This window comes from Urocitellus parryii, chromosome 7, assembly GCF_045843805.1.
Source record: "Urocitellus parryii isolate mUroPar1 chromosome 7, mUroPar1.hap1, whole genome shotgun sequence".
Classification (NCBI taxonomy): Eukaryota; Metazoa; Chordata; class Mammalia; order Rodentia; family Sciuridae; genus Urocitellus; species Urocitellus parryii.
Window position 1 is genome coordinate 166,198,263 of NC_135537.1, and position 21,472 is coordinate 166,219,734.

The window sequence follows — 21,472 nt, forward strand, 5'->3', positions numbered from 1 at the left end:
TCCACAAAGCAGTTACGAATGAGCTGGCAGTGCCGGCTCGAATCTTTGTTCCTGTTACACCCTGTTTCCCTGGTCACCCCTCACTCTCCCCCTGAAGATTTATGTCTTTTAAGTTCCCACACATCAGGCTGAGATGGGAAAGGCCTCTGGGAATGGGTGGGTTTGGGAATTCAGGAACCACGGGATTTAATTGGGAACATAGGTCCTTGGTCCTGTTGCCCCTTGAGACTTTAGGTCCATCCATCCTGTCCAGTCTGGTCCCACCCAGGCGCCAAAGCCTTCTGAGCCCAGATAGTGCTGTTCCCCCAGTACTCTGCCCTCACTGCCCAGGCTTGAGCTTCTGATCTCTACTCCAGGGCACTTGCTGAATGGAGCTTTGTTCTCCACCGCCAGCATGGGCGCCATACAGCAAGGGCAGTCCCCAGGGGGCTGTACAGCTTTTATCCCAGGATTCCAGGATGTCAGGCTGGGGTACAGTGCAAGCCCCCTTGCTCAATGGGCTTCTCGGAAAGCATCTGAAAAGGGCTAGGGTGCAGCGGGAAGCAGGCTGTGTGCCCACCCTGACTATTGTGTCTGTGCCAAGGTGAGTCACTCAGCAGGCCCAAGGAGGAGACTCTGGGGGTAGCCAGCCCAGCACCGCCAGGTCTCCCACTTGCAGACAAGGCCTGGCTGCTTGCCCCAGCCCCAACTCTCAAGCCAGCTTAGGCCCCCAAGCTCCAGTAAAAGCAACACCCCCAACTCCACACCAGGGGACATGTTTTTCAATTGGACATCTGATGAGCTGGCTACTAAGTTTTCCCTCAATGAGTCCCAGTGCAGAGAGGGAGGTGAGAGCCCTTGGACTCCAATGACATCTGCCCCTGGCCTGAGTAGTGTCATGATGAGGGAAATCCTGAGGAGGGGGTCCTGGTGACCTTCCATCCTGATGTGGTTGGGAGGCTGGAGAAGGACAAGGTACTTTAAAGAAAGAGCAAGACAAGGCAGGAGACTTTGTCCCCAGCCTCATCTCTGGGGTGGCCTACCCTTCCTAGCTGCCCAACAGGAAATAGTATGTAGTCTTGCCTTCTTTAAGGCAAATCGAAGGGAAATATGGGCAAAGAGGTCCTGGAGGGAAAAGATACAATAAGAACAGAAGATGCTCATCACTGGAGCTTAGAGACTTGCTCCTGTGCATGCAGACATGAGTTTGTTTTAGCACCAGCACAAAGGTCACCCAGACTCCCCACCCTAGGCCTTCTCCTTGTGCCCTGTTATAGCCCAGTTCCATCCTCAACTCCCACAGGATCCTGAGACCCCTTCCACAATCAGCCCCAAACCCTCTCAGGAATCTCACCAGAGACAAAAGTCAGTCATGGTTGTTTTGCAAACTTTCATAACCATTATTTTTTTGTGACATAATTATTGTAGAAAAATCGGAAAATACAGATAAGCAATACAAAAGAATTTAATTAGCCATAATTTTACCACATGGAGATAGATACCAGCTTTTTTCTACACATATAACTCAATTTTCCAAAATAGGCTCATGCTGCACAAATTATTTTGTAATTTGCTTTTCTTACTCAACAATATGTTGTGAACATCTTTCCATATCAATAAATATTTATCTACATCATCATTTTAACAGCTGCATGGTTTTCTACTATCTGTGTTCATTTAACCAAGCCCTGTTGTTAGACAGTTACGTTTGCCTTTCTCTCTCTCCTAAACTGTCCTCATGCCCATCTGCCCCAGGCAGACACAGCCACGGGAGCAAGGCAGCCCTCAGCCCTCCCAGCCTCTAATGGGACACCCATCCTCCCAGTCTGGTTTAGGGCTCATTCTCTGAGGTGCCTCCTCTGGTGCTTCTCCAACAGGAAGGCCCCAACATCCAAAGCCTCAGGCCAAAGCCTAAGCTGACTGGTAGATAGATGCATGGGGAGATATATATATATTGGTGAAGGGCGTGTACTGGGGATTGAATCCTGGAATGCTTAACCACTGAGCCACATCCCCAACCCTTTTAAATATTTTATTTCAAGGCAGGGTCTTGCTGAGTTACTTAGGGCCTCACTAAGTTGAACTTGTGATCCTCCTGCCTCAGGCTCCTGAGCTGCTGGAATCAGGTGTGTCTTCACAGAGTCTGCAGCCAAGCTATGCCCTGCCTCAAGCTGATGTGGGGACAAGATGACCTCTCTGTGCTCCTCTCCCTGAACCAGAATCTTTTAGATGAACTCCTGCATAAAGGGCAAAGCCCAAAGTCCTCCTGAGACAAATCAACCCCTCTCAGGCCTCAACCCACACAACATGAGGTTCTGATGATTTCCAAATATGCCAGTCTCTTACTCAAGTGACCATTTTCCCACTTAGCTGCCTCCTAGTGGCTCTGCTTGTGCTTGTGCCCCCACCTCTCACCCAATGCCTGCCCATCATGTGGTGAACAAGCTGGGTAGGATGGATAAAGAGCCTTAAAGTCCCTCTGGTTGATCCCTTAGTCCCCACCAGAGGAAGAGAGCTGAGTCCCAATGCCACTAGATGGCAGTGCTCAGCTGCCCACGTCTGGCCACAGCAGTGCGCAGGAAGGGAAAAGTCGCTGTGGGTTTTCTAAAACCCACGTTTCTAAAACCTGCTGTGGGTTTTCTAAAACCCACGTTTGTATCACCAAGAAAGATCAACCCCTTTATTCTCTAGACTTGCCTCTGACTGCTATGATTGTGTCCTCTACAGCGCAAAGCCTTTGCTCCTCAATAGCTGTAAAGTCAGACGACTTGAGGAACCTTCTCTGAGTCTCCATTTCCACATCTGTAAAATGGGGATTTGCCATACCTATTTCTCCAAGATAATTGTGAGGATAAAATCAGTGAAAATTAGCCGGGCACGGTGGCGCACACCTGTAATCCCAGCAGCTTGAGAGACTGAGACAGGAGAATTGCGAGTTCAAAGTCAGCCTCAGCAACTGCGAGGCACTAAGCAACTCAGAGACCCTGTCTCTAAATAAAATACAATAGAGGGCTGGGGATGTGGCTCTGTTCTTTTGGTAACAGAAACTGAACTCAAGTGGAGTACCCCTGAGTTCAGTTTCTGTTACCAAAAAAACCCAGAAAACAAAACAAAAAATCAGTGAAAATTGGACAGGGCAGGTGCCTTTGACAAACCATTCCGTTTAATAACACCTACCGCGTGCTTTACCTGTCTAATGCTAGTGCATCTGGGATGGGTTTGGCTGGGAGAAGTGGGAGCTGAGTGGGGGTGGCCATGTCCTACTGGCTGCATTGGGACTATGTGGGCACCACCCTGGCAGGGTGGACAGCAGAGGGGCAGCTGCTAGTGAAGAGGGAGGGAATCAGCACAATTTGCCCTCAAACAACCAGTCATTGGTGGCTTTAGGTTCTCCAGGGAATGCATGCAAGTTCCTTCTGTCAGCTCTGCAAACTTGGAGCAGAGGTTAGCAGAGTTGTTTCCTAACTTGCATTCTCTCCTCCCTGACATCTGCCTTTCCTCATCCCCAGACTTGAGGCCCACGACTCCATTCAGTTCCAGAAGCTCTGGATATGTTGACACTTCTCATGGGTGTGGATCTTGTCTGCACCTCAGCCTGAGGACTCCCAAGGACAGGGTCCATGTCTCCCCCCACAGATGGGGACTTCCTGATCCTGGGACCCTCAGATCCAGATTTGCCTAAGAATATAGAATCTTCCTCTGCCTAGACTAAGGCATCTTGGACCAGAGCTCCCTACCACTGGACCCCATGGTTCAATGTCCAATGGGGCTCCTGGAGGCAGGGTTTGTCTCCCCCTTCATTTGAAGGGGGGCAATCTCAGAGCAGGGACGATTCCTTCTCCCCCTGCTCAGCCCATGCCCAGTCAGGCTTTTCTGTTTAGAAATGACCTCTGTGGCTACAGGACGGTTCCAGGCTGAACCCCAGACTCCATCCCCTCCTCTTCACTGGCCCCTCTCAGCATGTTCTTAGAGGCATAAGCTCACTCACCTTCACAGACCCCAGGGTTAATAAGCTGAGGCCCTTTCTCCCTGCTTCTCCTCACCCCAGCAAGGGCTGGCTCCAGCCTGCCCCTCACCCCCAGCCTCTAACCCTGAGATAGGCTTTTTAATTGCTTTCTCGGATCTGTTCTGCTCCCTGCTCCCCTCCCCTCCTGTCCCTGCCTGATTAGGTCCTTCTGGGAGGGAAAGAGGCGGGGGACCAGATGTGGCCCTGGTGGGAGGAGAGGGGTGGGGGGTGGGTAGTCTTTTATTTCCAAACCAGCAGTTCTCCAAATGGACCAGATGAACAGGGCAGGAGGGATGCACCTGACTGAGGGGAGTACTTAGTTGAGGGAGGGGTGCTGGAAAGCATAGCCATGGCCAGAAGCCCCTGGGGTGACTCTGGTTCCTTTCTTCCCCCATGACCTTTGTCTCAAGTCTTCCTGGGCCCCTCTTCACAGAAGAACTATGCAGGAGAAGAAGACAACTACAAACTAGATTCTGGCTGGGAACCAGGATCCCCTACATGCAGCCAAGAGGGAGAGGCCCATTCCTGGGGGAATCTGGGGACTGACAAGCAGGGCTCTGGGACAGGACTCCTGAGTTAGCTGCTGTCAAGGAGGCTCCCCAGGTGGTGATGTCCCCTGTGAGGGCCAAGCGGAAGCTGAGTGGAGGCTGGACTCAAAGAGAAAGCCCGGTTCTTTCCCTTTGACAGGTACCAACACCACTGGAGGATTTGGCTTACACTCAAGTGTCAGGGACAGGTGCCATCCTGACTCCCTGCATGGCGGGATCATGTCTTATTCTGCGTTGGCAGCTTTTGGCACTGAGCCTGGTTCTATGAACTGGGCAAATTTTGTACCCCAGGAAGGGCCAGGCATGAGTTTCAGGATGAGAAAGGAGGTGAGTGGAGGGGCTTGGGGAGAGGGGCTCCTAAACCCACGGAAATGGAGTGAGAGCTAGAATGAGGCAGAGGTGAGGGGGTGTTAGGCCAAGCTGGGCCTGCAATGAATGGGAAACCATCGATTGCCATGTCTCATGGACGATTCTCTTTATGTAAGAACAATCCAATCCAGAGAACAATCCAGAGCCTCACCGCCCACTAAGGTCAGCTGAGGGCTGGCTCTCAGCTTGCTGCCCCACTCAGTCCCTGCCTGCTCCCTGCAAAGCCAGGCTGCCTCTGGCATGAGGGACACCACACAGCGAGCGCTCTCAGCCCGACCTCCCATGATTGAGGGCAGGAGCTGCACGTGCTTAACTCCATCAGCACAGTCTTTGTGCATTTAATGGGTCACCCGAGAGCATATTTTGCACCACAGAGCCACAAATGTTTGCCAAGAGGATGGCTGGCTGCCGGACATCCTTGTCAAGTGTGACCTCTCCCACTCTAGGACTGCCCCCATCCCAGGCAAATTCTGCCTCGTGAAAGGACCCTATTGTTTGGAGGTTGCCCTCCTGGCCCTAGTCACCAGCCGCCTTGCCCTGTGCCTGCTGCCTCTGCCCTTCCAGGGTGACGGTGATGATCAAATGAGATAATATATGTGAGGGCCCCAGGAAATGGGGAAGTTATTCAATTTGAATCCAGCCAACATTCAGTGAGGCCTCCCGAGGTCAAGGCACCATGCCAGGCTGCCAGAGGCTACAGATGTGAAACTGACTGATTCCAAGGGAATCACAGTACACAAGGGGGAAAAACTCATTAAGGCTAATTGGAGAGGCGGGAACCCCAGGCATGTGAAAAGAAATGATGTCTGTTAACTTCCAAAGGGAAGCAGCCCAACATTAAGAACTAGACCCTAGGCTTGGATCCGAAGCACATGCTGTTTAACTGTGGGCAGGTTTGGTGAACCCTTTTTTGGGTCCGTTTTCCATTATCCACCTTGTAAGGCTGTGAAGCTCCAAGAAGCCAGCAGCTGCAGGAGTATTCTTCCCCACACCTCCAAAAAGGGACTGGGACTGAGCAGGAGGGGTACACCAAGTAGACAGGGAGGCTGGTCCCCCAGAGAAGCTAGGACTGCCTTGAACTTAGCAGTGTTATTTACACACTACTCACAATGTGCTAAATACCCCTAACATGTTTGTTTTCAGAAGCAAGTTAAACAGATTCCTGTAATTTTATTTACACTATTAATTCATTCAGTCAACCATGTCTTCATGGAGAGGAGAGAGATAACTATGTTCTACACAATCCACTGAGTGGAAAGGAAGGCAGGCCCCCAGCCCCCTTGCACTGGGTTCCAGCAGTGGGACCTTGAACCACTGAAAAAAAAAAAAAACCAAAAACTCTCCAGTCAGGCACAGTGGCACAGAGTGCCTGAAATCCCAGTGATTCAGGAGGCAGAGGCAGATTTGCAAATCTGAGGCCATCCTGGACAACTTAGTGGGACCCTGTCTCAAAAATAAAAAAGGGCTGGGGATATGGCTCAGTGGATTCAACTCCTAGTACCAAAACAATAACAAAAAACTCTCCCTGGGGCTGGGGATGTGGTTCAAGCAGCAGCGCACTCGCCTGGCATGCATACGGCCCAGGTTCGATCCTCAGCACCTCATACAAACAAAGATATTAAAAAAATTCTCTCTCTCTCTCTCTCCCTCTTAAAAAACAAAACAAAAAAACAACCTCTCCCTGACTGCAGGACTCCAGGCAACCCACCCCTGAGGTGGTAGCATGGACCAGACCCCCAGATGAGGTTGCTTTTTGACCCCTGCTCCCCCAGAAATAAAGACCCATTAGGGAGGAGGACTGGGAACTGGAGTGAGGAGCTGGGCTCAGTCCTAGCCCCAGACCTCCTGCAGCAGGAGGCTGGGTGGGTGTTGTTTTCTATACTCAGAAATTTCGAAGAATGAGAAGGTGAGAAAGAGAAAGTGTTGCCATCCCACGTAGGTGTACAGAGGAAAAACACACACCAAGGATGGAAATGGTTTATTAATCATTATAGTAAAAAAATACATCATATATATGTGTAAATGTGGGTATGTGTGTGTGTGTGTATATATATATATATGTATATATATATATATATATATACATACACACACACACACACACACACACACACACATATATATATACATATATATGCATAAATCAAGAAGCAGGAGGGTGTAAACCCTGGAATCACTAGCACTTATAATTTATACCTGGGTGGTAACATTAAGGCTGCATTCATTCTCCTTTCTTCTTATTCTCATGTGTGTCTATGTATAATGCGTAAAGATTAATAAAGTTGGCTTCCTCTGTAAATCAAGGCACCATCATTAGCTTCATCATAACCAGGACAGGGGCCAGGGTGAGGCTAGATTCCCCTCTCAGAAAACATGAAGAGCCAAGATGTGACTCCCTCGAACACCCCCACTGGCCTCATCCCTCCACTGAGGCAACAGCTATCCCCGCACAGAGCTCTGTGTTAGACATGGGTAGCCAACAGAGCCCAAAAGAGCCCCTGGCCTGATAGTGGGCTTTGGAAATGAGGGGGAAACAGGCAGCAACCTTTAAATATCAACACATTAACACTCACAAATGAATATGTACATGCTGAGAAGCTGAGTGTTACAGAGATTAATAAAGAGGACGGGAGGAGGGCGTGGTGGCGCATGCCTGTAATCCCAGCTGCCGGGGGCTAAAGGCAGGACTGTGAGTTCAAGACCAGCCTGGACAACATAGTGAGACTCTGTCTTAAAAAAAAAAATAAAATGAAGAGGACGAGTAGCAGAATGAATTGTTGGGGCGGGTGTTAAATAAAGGAAATGTGCATCGGCATGAATTTTTCCAAGGTAAGGAAAGAAGGTCAGGGTTCCTGGTGTCCGAGGCTCCAGGGACAAAGTGAAGGCATTGAGCCTAGAGGGGCTGGAGGAGCTGGACAGCTTGGAGATCAGGACACCTTGGCAATGCAGTTTCCAGCTGACAGTACACCTCCAGTCCCAATCAGTTCCTTCTGGGTCCTTTGATCACTGAGGCAGCGGGGACTCAAGGATGGCTCTGCAGGTGGGTACAGGAAGAAGGTGAGGCTGTGCCCCACAGCTCCCCTGCCTCTTGTCCCATCTTCCACCTCCTTCTTCATGGTCCCTGAGAGCTCTCCTCTCACCTGGATCCAAACCCCACTCTGTCCCCTCCTGCATCCTATTTCAACTATCACTGTGGACCAGTCACCCCTCCCCTCAATCAGTCACCTGGGATTGCAAGGGGCCCAGTTGGCCTCTTCAAGGTGCTGCTGGGGAGGCGGGCGATGCGGCTGCGGCCCTGGGAGACTGAGGAACTGAGAGAGGAAGGGAAGCAAGGAAGGTTACAGCCATGCCCTTGACTGTGGGTAGGTGGAGGGAGACAGCACTATCCGCCAAGCCTTGAGGGCAGGGGAGCTGAGAACCAGGAAGAGTTTCCAAGGCCAGATGCGGGAGCTGGAGAGGCTTGTGGAGTTTGGGACATAGAATAAAGAAGGGGATAGTCCAATCATTTGGATTAACCAATAAATGCTGAATATCTCCCTGTGGATAGGGGACCTTAGATGATCACTCTGGGATGATCCTATAATAGCAATCAAAGGCCAAAGAAATTCCAATCAGAGAATTAGATGCTGGCTCTGCTCACAGGACCTTGGCTGCTTGCTCCAAGGAGTCCAGAGACACATCAGGAAGGGGTCTGTGGTCAGCCTAGGTGCCTAACACCCCAATGAGGGCTCTTTCTCCATGCCCTCACCTCAACAGCTTCCAGACCTTACCTCATAGTGTGCTTCTTCTTACAGGCCGAGTTTCCAGGGAGGGAAGATGTTGGTTTGGGGCCTTTCATGGTGAGCAGGAGCACAGGTTCACTGGGGAGTGGGCAGAGGGAGAGAAGCAGATAAGGAAGGAACCAGAAGTGACAGTGGCTACTCTTATTCCCTCTAACTCCCAGCTTGCGAGGACGGGGAGGTTGGACAAGATGACCTGAAGTTTCTTCCTGCTAAGAGGTGGATTCTCTCCCTGCCTCACCAGGCCTGGGCTGACAGCTGAGTGACAGCCCTGTTCTGGGAGAACATCCAGATGTCAGTTTCTGGTGCGTTCTGGGAACTGGAGTTCAAACAATTTCACCCTTCCACCTGCCCAGCTCTGAGCTTGTTACCGAGAGCAGGTTCAGGGGCCATGGAAGGTGCAGGAGTGCAGGTGGGCAGCCTGTGGCCTCTGCCTCACAGGTCCCGGTCAGCCTGCCACTTGTTCTTGGCCTTGGACTGTCCTGAGCTGGTTGTTATTCCTCTCTCTGGACATGTGGGTGGAGGGCAAGGGTAACAGCTGGACCTTCTCACTGGAAAATACTGAAGAAAGTTTTATTTCTCTATTCCAGATGCTGGGCTGGAGGGGAAAAATCTGGGGGGGGAAAGTGGCAGAAATAGTTTTTGTTTCAGTGGGACAAAACTCAGATCAGGACATAGTGCCCAAGCAAGGCAGAGGAACAGACAGGGCTGGGCTCATTAATTCCTGGTTCCCTGCTGACTCTTCCCAAGTGGGGGTTCTATTAGCTATGCATGCGCAAGCCACAAACCAGCATAGAGCTGGTGGATATGAGCATGAAGGCCCCGATGTGACAGGACGGCCCCTGATTAAGCCATGCCTCCTGTCCTCTGTGCACTCTGCTCTCCTGGGACTGGGTGGCAAAGCTGACCATGACCAAAGGGAAAAAGATGGCAAATATCCTGTCTCCTAAATCCAGTGTCTTCCATTCTTGTTGGCAGCACCCTTGCTGACTCCTGACCTATGCTGGGAGGTTGGGAGGGAGACTCACCTGGGAATGAAGGGCTGGTCCAGCCGGTTCAGTTCCTGGGGGACATTCTCCCAGCCAACAAATTCATGGAAATTGAGTTTTGAGGGGGGTTCCTCAGAGAGATCAAAAGTGGTGTTCAGGTCACGAGCAGGTAGAGGGGTGGAGCAGTTCTGCATAGCAGAAGGGCCCAGGGGCACCCGGCTTTTGATGACTGTAGCTGGGCAGAAGCGAGGGGAATGGCAGGGGGAGGAGGCCCTTGCCCCTTTGGGGGTGCTGGGCCCACATGAAGGCTGAGCCTTAGGCAGAGACCCTCTCCTCAGACAGGGTAGGAAAGACTGGCGCTGGCGCTTGGTCGCCAGCTTTGGGGCCAGGGGACTGTCTGGCTCTGTGAGGCTTGTGCTCTTTCTCTTCTTCTTCTTCTTCTTCTTCTCCTCTGTGGGCTGTTGGGATGCTGAGGCTAGGGTGCAATCAGGCTCAGATGGGATCCCCAGAGGGTGCATGAGGCCACTCAATCTTCTTGCCATTGTTCGGGTCACAGGGCCACAGTACCCTGGAGATTCTGGGCAGAGAGAGGAGGGTGCTGAGGAGAGACCAGGGACTAGACAAGAGGAAAGAGAATGTGAAGAACTTGGGAAGCCAGACACTGGGGACATGAAGGAACCCTTAACTCCTCAGGTTTCCTGGGGCCTCTTTGTTTGCAGAAGTACACGATCCTTGGGGTCCAGCCTCCTAACCACAGCATGATTCAGTATAACCAGCTGGGCACCCATAGGCAGGCAGAGCAGGGGTGAAACTCACTTGAGGCTGAACACAGCTCCTGGGTCAGAGGGGCCCTCCCAGCCAGGCCAAGAGTCCTGGAGGTCTTGTTCCCAGGCTCGGCTTTCTCCTCTTGCACCAGCTGCCGCAGGGTCTCGAACTCAGTAATCATGTCAGGGGTCAGGAGGTTGGCTGCCTGGAGCAGGGAATACTGCTTCTGGGCCAGGCACAGCACCTGCAGGGCCAACCTGGAATAGAAGGACAGGGAGCTCTACTTAGATACAGCCTGACCAGGGTCCTTTATGCCAGGCATTGTCCCCATCACTCGCTGTGGTTGAGGAACATACCTGAGCTGGTCCCCTAGTTTTCTCCTGCCTTGCCCCACACTAGCTGGCTGGCCTCTCACCCAGGGTTCCAACTCTGTCATATCCTTGCAAAAGGCCAAGATGGTCATAGGCAAGGGTAATAAGTATCACCCATTATACCTGCCCCATGACAAGGACAGTGACATGGAAAGTAGGGAAACATGCTAAGTGACTTTGGACTTGGAAGGTCTTAGTTTCCTCTAAGCCCTGCCACTTATTAGCATTGTGATCATAAACTCATTTACCTTGCGGGCAATATAAGGTAGCTGTTAAGAACCCAGCTTAAACTGGATGGACTTCTGTAATCCCAGTGGCTTGGGAGGCTGAGGCAGGAGGATCATGAGTTCAAAGCCAGCCTCAGCAAAAAGCAAGGCACTAAGTAACTCAGTGAGACCCTGTCTCTACATAAAATACAAAATAGGGCTGGGGATGCGGCTCAGTGGATGAGTGCCCCCGAGTTCAATCCCAGGTACAAAAAAAAAAAAAAAAAAAACCCAGCTCAAGTCAGACTGCCAGATACCTGCTCAACTCTCAGCTCAACCCTTCTCAGCTGTGTGATCTTGGATGCACCGGTCCATAAATTTAAGAAAAGGATAACAAATGCACCCACTTCACAGGATTGTTGGAGAGATTGAGTTATTTTAGCCAAGCATGGTGGTGTATACCTATAATCTCAGTGACTCAGGAAGCTAAAGCAGGAGGATTCCAAGTTTGAAGTCAGTCTCAACAACTTAGAGAGGCCCTAAGCAACTTAGTGAGACTCTTGTCTCAAAATAAAATTCAAAAAAAAAAAAAAAAAAAAGGAAAAAAGAGCTAGGGATATAGCTCAACAGTAAAGTACCCTGGTTTTAATCACCAGCACCAAAAACAAAAAGTTATTTTGTTTACAGAATGTTTAAAGAATATCTCACATATGGTAAACACTGTGAGTTTATTATATTATGCAAAATGGTAATAATACCATCTACTACTCATTAGGTTAAAAGGAGACAAACTGAGATAGGTTAAATTGACCTTGGCTCTGAGAAGACCCTCAAAAAGGCATTTGGTCTGTGTCCTCTATTTAGTGTATGGGATCCTGAAAAAGTATGTGTGAATCAACACATATTTTACATGCTCTGGGAATTATTTAAAGGAAATTCTGAGGGTATTGAGATTATTAATGTTGTAAATTTAGATTCTCATGAAGCAAATTTTCTTTCTGTAAGGCACACCTATGATAAAAGAATAAACAGAATTACCTCAGTAGGATTATTCACAGCAAGTGATTTACCTTCAGGGAACACTACCTGTCTGGATACCTCTGAACCCCCACTGCCCTTGGTCACGTGTGCTCAGGGAACTTACACTCATTTGGTAAAGCAGCTTTGAGGCCTATTAGACTACTGAGAAGAGGGGGTTTTGGAGGGAAATGAATGGGCCTGGAAGTCAGATGACCCAGGTCTGACCCTGCACAGAAGCCTCAGCCCCCACCCCCCCCTCCAGCCAACAATTGGGGAATTGGTCTAAATCAGGAATTTTCAAATTAAGTTTCAAACGCCTATTAGACAGCAAGCAACTCTGCTGTCTGTCATATCTATTAGAACTCAGCGTGAGATTCCATGTAAAGAGAGGACTCTGCAACTGAAAAAAAAAAAAAAATCCTATGAAACCACTGAACCGGAAAATCTCAGCTCTGTTCAATGTCCTGATGATCCAAGATTCTCAATTCGAAAGCCAAATAGAAATGATTTTCGATTATCTGCTTGTCAGAGTGTTTCCAAACATGGAAATGATCTAGAATGTTCTGCCACTCCTTAATCTAGGGGGGGTCTCCTATCATATTGTATTAGTACTTCATTAATATTGCATTAGTATTCTCCAAGAACTAGGGAGAATAAAGATTATGATCCCCAAATCATAGCCAAGATTGAAAAAACTTGCCGGAAACCACAAAACCAGAGGCAGAGCAGAAATGAGGACATTGGTCCTCTCTCCTCATAAGAGGGGACACCAAGCAGAGAGACCATGAGTCATCTGTGGGAACCTGTGGTTGTTCCCTGGGAGGCCAACGGGACAACCCACCCGTGCATCCCTGCCTCTCCAGGCCCCAGGGAATTGGCAGCAAGAGACAGATAATGAGCCGCTGATTATTCAGGCCACAGCATTTTTTGCTGAGTCGGGAACAGACACTCCCCAACAAGAAATAAAATTAAACAGGCCCTTCTGTCCGGAAGCTTTAAATACACTGCCTAGTGTGAAGCATGCTGGGGAGGGGGGAGCAGGGCTGGCAGTAGCACCACTAAGCGGCAGGGGATTTATGGACCTGGGGCCAAGGGAAAAATACAGCAGCGCCCTTCAGTGAAGCACAGAAGGAAGGTCCCCAAACCCTTCCTCTCTGGCTCAAGTTGGAAGTTTGTATTTATTTCTGAGAAAAAAATAGCCACAGTCGATCTGTTGATGAAGATGCATGAGAAGCAACTGACTCAGGAAGGTTGACCCCTCCTCCGCCTGACACCCAGCTCCTCCCAGCTGCACCCTCCTCACTCTGACAGCAGCTCTGCCCTCAAATTGCCAGGCCAAGTGCTAGCCCTAGCAGCCTGCCCTAGCTCAGCACTTGCTGGCTGTCCGGATGGAATTTGGTGTTTTGCTTCTCTCGCCTGTTGGGCTGCCAGTTACATGGAGGAATAAATAGAGATGATGCTAAGTAAATAGTTAGGTGATCGTATCTAGCAGTTGAAAGCAGATAAGGGATGACGTCGATGAAAAGAAACTTGACTCTTAATTAGAACCAGGTCCCACCCCCAGGAGGATAAGCCCCTCACTTCCCACCCTGGAGGCCAGAGTAGAAGCAAAAGCCACTCACTGCTTAGAACGGTCCCCATCCAGGTTCTGTGGTGATAGGTGGCTGGCCACCGGCTTAGGCTGCGGGGTCAGACCAGCAGACTCTGACAGTGAGGGTCTGAGGTTCTGCTCCAGTGTCTGGGTTGGAACCTAAAGAAAAAGGGGGTAGAGGAGCCAGGATGACCTCCTAAAACTCTAAAACCCTTCCCTCCCGCAGGGGCAGGATGGCAGCTCCCCGCAGAATGGTCATGCCCTGGGAGAAGCTTGCTTTCTCCCAGTCACTTCCAAACATACAAGGATCTGACAGACGTAAGAAACCCAGGAGGAGAACTGGGATTAAAGGGACGCTGAGTTAAAGAGACACATTTATTCAAATATTCTACCAGCCCCAAGCCCCCCGGAGGCCCAGGCCTCCTGCCCCTAAGCCCTACCTCAGTAGGGTCTTCGTCCTTGTCCTCTGGGGTCTGCTCCTGGTCTGAAGAGCTTTCTTCTATGACCCTCTGTTCATGGGCCTCTGTCCCCAGGCTCCCCTCTTGAAGATCTCCAGATCTCACGTGGAGTTCTGGGGTCCAGGGCTGGCTGCGGGGACGGGACACTAAAGGGGAGCTAGGAAGGCTAAGGGGGAAATAAGAGTTTGAAAGATATGATGTGGGGGCAGAAAGGGTGAGCAGGGAGGGGGACCTCTGCAGCACCAGGTGGCAGAGCCCAGAAACAATGCTTGAGTGTCAGATGGGCTATGGTTAAGGGTAGAAGAAGGTTTCTAGGATTTTCTGCTTTAAGAAACAATAACACCCAAACTCTAAGTTCACTTTCTCTCAATGAGTAGATTCCACTTGCTTATATGCTCATTTGACAAAACAAGACATTCTAGGAGATAATCAGTTGCTGGCCCTTGGTAGGAATCCCCAACCCTAAGTATGGAACATCTGAAAGACAGAGAAGGGGCCCAGTTCCCTGTCCCAGCTGAGCTGAAGGGTGGGACGTATATGGGCAGTAGAACTCACTGTTGCTGTTGAGGGCTCAACTTGGGGGACTGTGGGAGACCCTGCTGTGGGACCTGAGCTCCTGCCTCATATGCTTGAAGCTTCTTCCTTAGGGAGGCCACCTGCAATGACAGCAGTCTTAAACTCAGCTGAGCCCAAGAGGTGAGGAATGGGCAGAGAGCCCTGCTGCACCTCAGCTCCTGTCTCTCACTCCTTGCCCCAAGTCTGTTCCCCAGGTAAGCTCCTCACCTCAGCCTGGAGCTGTTGGCAGATGGTGACATACTGGCTGATGTGACTGTCCAGACTGATCACGTTGCTCTTCAGCTGAGACGGAGACACAGGGAAAAGATTGGTTTGTTCATACAAAGCAGTTGTTATCAACCACCTCTGGTGACCAGGCATCACACAGGAACCTCACTTACAGTACCAAGGACTCCCTCTTACAGGTAGAAAAACAGACCAGAGAAGGTCAGTAATGTGCCTGGGACCACAGCAAAGGACAGAGGAGTGCCTGCCTATGAATCTGATGCCTGACTCTCTGGACAAGACATTCTTGCTAGATGGGGGCTGATCTGCAGCAGTTCCAGGTGAGCCAGGGCTCCCGAGGAGGTAGGGAGGGGAGGCCCATAAGGGAAGACCCAGCAAGTATGGCGGAGGCCAAAGCACCTCTGCTTTTGTTAACATACATGGGTGTTTATGTCATTTTGCTAAAACTATGGTCCTACTGCTTAAAACAAGTCAGAACCAGGCTACTGGCCCACTGGGCCCCCTGTTCCCTGTCTCCCTCAGAGTAGACTGTCTGCCTTGGTCCAACTGGAATCTTCCCAAAGGCAGGGACAGTGTTGTTCCTATCAGAGCCCAGGGAACTTCTTTCCTCTGCTTGGGGACATTGGACAGGGATCTGAGGAAGCTGTCTTGGTCCTGTCCCATCCTCCTACCAGGTTAGGAGATCCCTCCACACTCAGGTTGGCCATCCCTAACTGGTACACACCGTGAGTTTGATCTCTTTGGCCCGGTCAGCATATTTGAGGGTGTTGTAAGTGTCCTCGTAGGACAGGCTAGAGGGGCTGATGGCAGCAATCATCACTGTGCGGCAGTTGCCCCCAATGGAGTCCTTCAGCAGGCGGGTCAGTTTGCTGTCTCGGTAGGGCACATGAGACTTGCGGCCCTGGGGCAGTCAGTGGATTAGGGGAGACACAGCTGTATTAGACTAACCTGGTCAGGGTCTGGTGGCCTCCCGCCCAGGGCTGAAGACAAGGACCACTGGGTTTAGGCCTCAGTTGCTGTCCTGGGTGCTGGGCCTGCACTGTTTTACCTTTGCATCTACCAGGGCATTGAGGACATTGATGAGGGCCAGCAGAGAACGGTTGATGTTGGCCCCCTCCCGCAGGCGCTCCCCCTTGGCATGGGTGCTGGATGCCCGCTCTGAGCCAGCCAGGTCAATCAGGCTCATCTTGGCCACCTGTAGGGCCTGAGTTAGTCCTGGGACTCGGTCCTGCTGCTTCACAAAGATCTGGAGGGGAAGGATAGGAGTGAGGGGGACGTGGGCACCAGGAGCCCAGGTATCATGCTCAGTCCATGACCCTGCTCACCTGGAAGATGGCATGGGAGCGGGAGGAAGTAGCATTGGCATCTGTGGGGTGCTGGGTGCGGTTGTGGTTCCCCCTGGTCAGCATCTTCAGTAGCTGCTCAGCTGAGGCCGGCTGCAGAGGAGACGGCAGGGAGGGGGCTGTGGTCTCCCACCAGGGCTTTTCCCCTAACAGGAAGGGCTGATCTTCAGAGCCAATGTCACCCCTCTCTTGCTACTGCCACTACCCCAACATCCAGGATATCCCCAAATTGCCTTATGAGGAAACCCTGGAGAACAAGTGGGGCTGCTGTTCCCACCTGTGCCCAATCCTATACCTGGTGGAAAGAAAGTCCTTGCACCATCACCCCCTTGTCAGGGTCCTCGCGGATGATTAGGGGTCCCTTGGGCTCCAGGAGGTCATGGATCTGTTCATTGTACACCTGAGGAGAAAGGACAAGAGGGAGAGGACTCTCGACTCAGTGCAGGCTGGAATGGGCACAGTTGCTGGACAGGGAAGCAAGAAACAGGTGTGTATTTGAGGCACCAGACACAAGGCACTTTGCAGGGTGAAGATGAATGAGCGATGGAGCCCCAGGGCGGAGGGTGGGAGAGAGGCAGCAGTCCTACCTCCAGGTAGCTGATGAGCACCTCGAATTGCTTCTCCTCCTGGAAGGCCTCAAAACGCCTGTATAGTTCCATGGTGGTCAGGTACATGATGCCAGGGTCCCCCTCCTTTCCCAGCATGGTGTGTGTCTTCCCAGCCCCAGTAGCCCCATAGGCAAACACTGCAGAGGACAGAGTAGGGAGAAGGGTGTCAGCAAGGCCAGGCCTGCCTCCCCCAGGGTTGCTACCAGCATATTCCACCCAGCTCAGCCCTGCCTTTCTCCCAAGCCCCTTTCCTTTTTCATCCATGTCCACCAGTCTGCCATTCCACTGCTCCTACCTCTTGTACCCTACCCAGCACTCATGCTCAGCCTCTTGGTCCTCCACACATCTGTCGTGGCTCCCACAAGTCTGTGGACTCCAGGGAGCTGCACTGTGGGTGGGTGTTATCACCAGCTCCTCCAGTCTAGGGAGCTTCCTCCAATAAAGGCCCACCACTGTTTCCCTCACTAGCATTCACTGTGGTTCATAAACACAAATGCAGCTGTGTTTTTGTGATCAGTGTCTTCTCCTCTTTAGACTGTCAGCATCAAGAGTCCAGGAGCTGCGTCTGTCTGACTGCCTACTGTATGCTAGGCTCTAGTGTCTATATTTATAGTGCCTCGCACAGTACAGTGAATGAATGGGGCCCCTCCAGACAGGATGAAAAGGCCAGAGCTCCCCTCAACAGGTCATGCCAGCTGAGGGACAGGCAGACCTATGTCAGGAGACAGGGGAAACCCCCCCTTAGAAGGAAGCAAGGCTGCTACCAAGCAGGATTCAGGTTCTTACCTGAGCAGTTGTAGCCCTGGAGGAAGCTGTCCAGGATTCTGCTTGTGGTGTGCTGAAACACGTCCTGTTGGGTGGCCTTCTCACCAAAGACCCGGTCAAAGACAAATGTCAGGCCCTTGCCCTTCTTCTTGGGGCCGTCATGGGTAACACCCCATTTGAGGCTCCCATCAGGTTCCTCAGGGTCAAACACCAGCACCCGCTCATCCACGACTTGAACCACAGGCCACCGCTGACTCTCCAACTCCCGAGGGGTGGGGGGTCGCACCCGCACCATCACCTGCACCATGCTGTCCTCCACAGCCATCACCATGGCAACACCTGAGCAGAGAGATGATGGAGATGAGGACCAAACCAACCCAGACCTAGCCAGGTGCCCTTCAACACCCAGGGGCCTCCTCCTTCTCCCTTCCCATGTTGGCACCAGTGTCAATTATTTATACATATCTCTTTCTCACTTGAAATACGCCTTTGCCATATTTAAATGACTCTTTTTCCATAGGTGTATTAACTTTCTATTTTGTTCCACTGAGCTATTTATCTACTCCATGCCAACATCACACTCTTCCTACTATGTTACTTTACTGTGATTTTATCTAGTAAGGCAAGAGCCCCTCACAAGTCTTTTTCATAATTGTCTTCGCTATTCCCAGGTATTTAATGTCTTTAAGAAAATTTTACTGCTAGAAGTGATGGTGCACACTTATAATGCCAACTCAGGAGACTAAGGCAAGAGGATCACAAAGTTCAAGTCCAGCCTCAGCAACTTAGTAAGGACTGGTCTCAAACAAACAAACAAACCAACAAAAAACCCTACACATAAAACTTTATCAGTTCTGCTCACAACCAGATCCCCTTCTCCACTCAAAACATCTGCATTTACATATTTATTTTGTTATTCTTTAAATATGATTCCTAAGTGTTTTATACATTTATTTGAATGGAAAACTCTCCCGTTTCCAGCTGGTAATTGCTAAAATGGAGAAACAACTGATCTTTTAGATATTCACCTTATATCTACCACCCTCAAACTTTCTTAATTCCAATTTGCTTATTAGGATTTTTTTTATTCTCCAAGTATATAATTATGTGCCAGTAAATAAAAAAATGTTTGACCTTTTCTTTTCCATATTTATGCCTATTTTATTTCTTATATATTACAATCTCTAGAACTTATAAAAAATGATTTTGAATAACTGATGATAACAGACATGCTGTTTTGCTTCTGATCTAATAGAAAATGGCCTTATTGCCTCATTCTTTAGAAATGAATTTGGGATAAAGAGTCTTTATCATATTAATTATTTCTCTTATTCTTATTTTATATAGAGTTATTATTAGGAAAGTCTAGAATTTTATTCAATACTCTTTTGGCATCTACTGATACATTACATGTCTTTGGTCCTTGTGGTACATTATTGCTGATATCAATCCAACCATATATTCTGGGAAAAAAATCCCTACCCTGGGCTAAAGTGATACTTTTAATATTTAAATAGTCAAATATGCCAGTCTTTTCTTTTGTGGCTTCTATGTCATATTTAAGAAGACATTCCTTCTCTAAGGTAATAAACACTTTTCATATAATCTAATGCTTTTTTCTTCTCTTACATTTAGATTTTTATGGAAATAGAATTTAGGGCCACTCTGCCACTGAACTTTTTGAGGCAGGGTCTTACTAAGTTGCCCAGGCTCACCTCAAACTTGTTATCTTCCTGCTGAGGCCTCCTGAGTAGATGGGATTGCAAGCATGTGTAGCTGCAAACTGGTGGTTCTGAAGTTCTATGAAAAATCTTGCTGAGACTTTAATTTGGATTATTTTGAATTTGTAGATTAATATGAGAAGAAACCTTTATGTTATCGAGTCTTCCCATCTAGGACCTGGTATCTATTCCTATTTATTTACAATTTTATAATCTTTCAGAAAAAATTTATAATTTTCCTCACATGAGTAATATATATTTCTTGATAGGTTTATTACTGGTTATTACACAGTCTTTGTTATATTGTGAATAGGCTCCTTTTAAAATTACATTTTCAAATTCACTTTTTACCAGACTACGGCAAAGCTTCAGATCAGTATGCAGATCAGGTGTCTGGTCACAATGCTGGACTCCCTTATTAGTTCTAATAGATTGCCATTGATTCTCTTAGGCCTTTCAATTAAATGATAATATAGTTTGCAAATAATGACAGTGATGTTCTATTTTTATGTTCTATTTTTCTTTATTTAGTTGCCCACCCTCTACTGCCCATTAGGGGTGCAGATATGAGTGTTGAATTTTATCAAATGCTTTTTGGGGCTTGCTGAAATGATCATTCTATATTTTTCCTTGAATCTTCTTATGCCAGGGGTGACACAACAGATTCCCCAGTGTTGACCTGGTAATTATGACAAACACTCAAGTCCCCTTCCTTCTCATAGCTCCCCCAGGCCTTTCTCTCTCTTTCTCTCTCTCTCTCTCTCTTTTTTTTTTTTTTTTTTTTTTTGTGTGTGTGTGGGGGGTGGACCAGGGATGGAACCAAAAGGTGTTTAACCCCTGAGTAACATTCCCAGCCCTTTTTATTTTTTATTTTAAGATAGGGTCTCACTAAGTTGCTTAGGGCCTCAATAAATTGCTGAGGCTGGCTTTGAACTTGTGATCCTCCTGCCTCAGCTTTCTGAGTTGTTAGGATTACAGGCAGTCACACCATGCCTGGTACCCCCTGGCTTTTCACTTCTCCTTTGAGGCAGTTTACCAAGAGTGGGGATGCAATTATGGAATGTAGAACTTAACAGATCTCCTGGAAAACTTTAGCCCAATTCTAGGGGACATATTAACAGGAGTTAAGAAATGGGAAAGGAGACTGTTACTGGAGGATATGAACAAAAGAACCCTTTCCCAGTAAAGGCTAGGTATGGCTGATAGGTCACAATGACTGAGCATACTCAGCAAAGAAAAGTGGGGTATTACCTCGGGGAATGAGCCAAATTGAGCTGATTTGGAATTCTTGTCCCCTTATTCCTAAACTTCTTCCCCACAGCAGACAAGGGAAAGACATCAAGGAACAATAATGTGGAATAATTTGATTTCTATTCCAGCAATCAGATTGTCATAATAAACATACTAGCTAAGTTATCACTGTATCAGGGACTATTCAAAGCACCTTACACATATCATCTCCTTTTATCTCCACTGCAATCCCACAAGATAGATAGTATTATTATACTCATTTTTCAGTGAGGAAATTGAGACAGAGAGGGTTAAGCAAATTGCCCAAGGTCCCAATGCTAGTGAGTGATGGAGTCCTATTTTAACCCAGGCATTCTGACCGCAGAGTGTCTGATAATATTTTATATTATGCTTTGATGATCACATTTTTGTAATAGCCCCTTATGTTAGTATAATAATCATAATCCCCTTTATGGGACTAGCATTATATTTTCAGTAAACACTTGTAGACATGTGGATTGAACCTAATTTTTAGCGCTTGAGTTTCTTGCCCTTGAATTCTCACTCCCAGGAAACTCCACTTTTTTACTGTGGGAAATAAAGTCAGAGGATGCCCGAGTCTACACTGGCTCCTTCCTGGCAGTCCCAGCATCCCACCGGGAGGGTTTTGGCTGAGGAGGAGACACAGAGCAGCCTAACATTCCAAGCAGGAAATTAAAAAGGGCACTGGCAAAGGAGTGTGCATAACCTTTACAGTTTCTCTCCTCCCCGCCTCCTGAGGGCCAGCGAGGCCGAGTCTGTTTGCCTAATGAGATGTTTTTCCTCTTCCTGAGATAGTGCTGGGGGCACAGGGTATAGGATGCGGGTGACACTTACCATGGGAGCCCCTAAGACACCTGGGTCCTAGTCTCTGTTCTGTATCT

The 21,472-nt window shown here is 49.0% G+C and overlaps 1 protein-coding gene across 2 annotated transcripts; it reads right to left on the reverse strand.

The window, feature by feature from the left end:
• Positions 1-7,829: 7,829 nt before the first annotated feature.
• Positions 7,830-17,923, reverse strand: Kif18b (kinesin family member 18B). 2 transcript variants are annotated; one of them, XM_026408279.2, is made up of 16 exons: positions 17,620-17,923; positions 16,813-16,970; positions 16,521-16,625; positions 16,208-16,318; positions 15,931-16,128; positions 15,607-15,783; positions 14,865-14,939; positions 14,637-14,737; positions 14,064-14,211; positions 13,817-13,819; positions 13,655-13,782; positions 10,487-10,692; positions 9,710-10,286; positions 8,673-8,762; positions 8,128-8,213; positions 7,830-7,936 (listed from the first exon to the last, which is right to left on the reverse strand). In XM_026408279.2, exons 1-16 carry the CDS (start codon positions 17,921-17,923, stop codon positions 7,830-7,832), a joined length of 2,574 nt encoding a protein of 857 aa, XP_026264064.2. The 2 variants fall into 2 exon arrangements, with proteins under 2 accessions (XP_026264064.2, XP_026264065.2); XM_026408280.2 differs by lacking the exon at positions 7,830-7,936 and having other exon boundaries at positions 8,120-8,213; positions 14,064-14,247.
• Positions 17,924-21,472: the final 3,549 nt, after the last annotated feature.

Excerpts from the sequence above, each read along its gene's own strand:
- Kif18b (XM_026408279.2), bottom strand. The coding sequence starts at position 17,923 with ATGGCTGTGGAGGACAGCATGGTGCAGGTGATGGTGCGGGTGCGACCC. Across the intron at positions 14,940-15,606 it reads CCAAAGAGATCAAACTCACG|CTGAAGAGCAACGTGATCAG; the intron begins GTGTGTACCAGT and ends TCTCCGTCTCAG. Across the intron at positions 8,214-8,672 it reads AAGAAGAAGCACACTATGAG|TTCCTCAGTCTCCCAGGGCC; the intron begins GTAAGGTCTGGA and ends TTCCTCTCTCAG.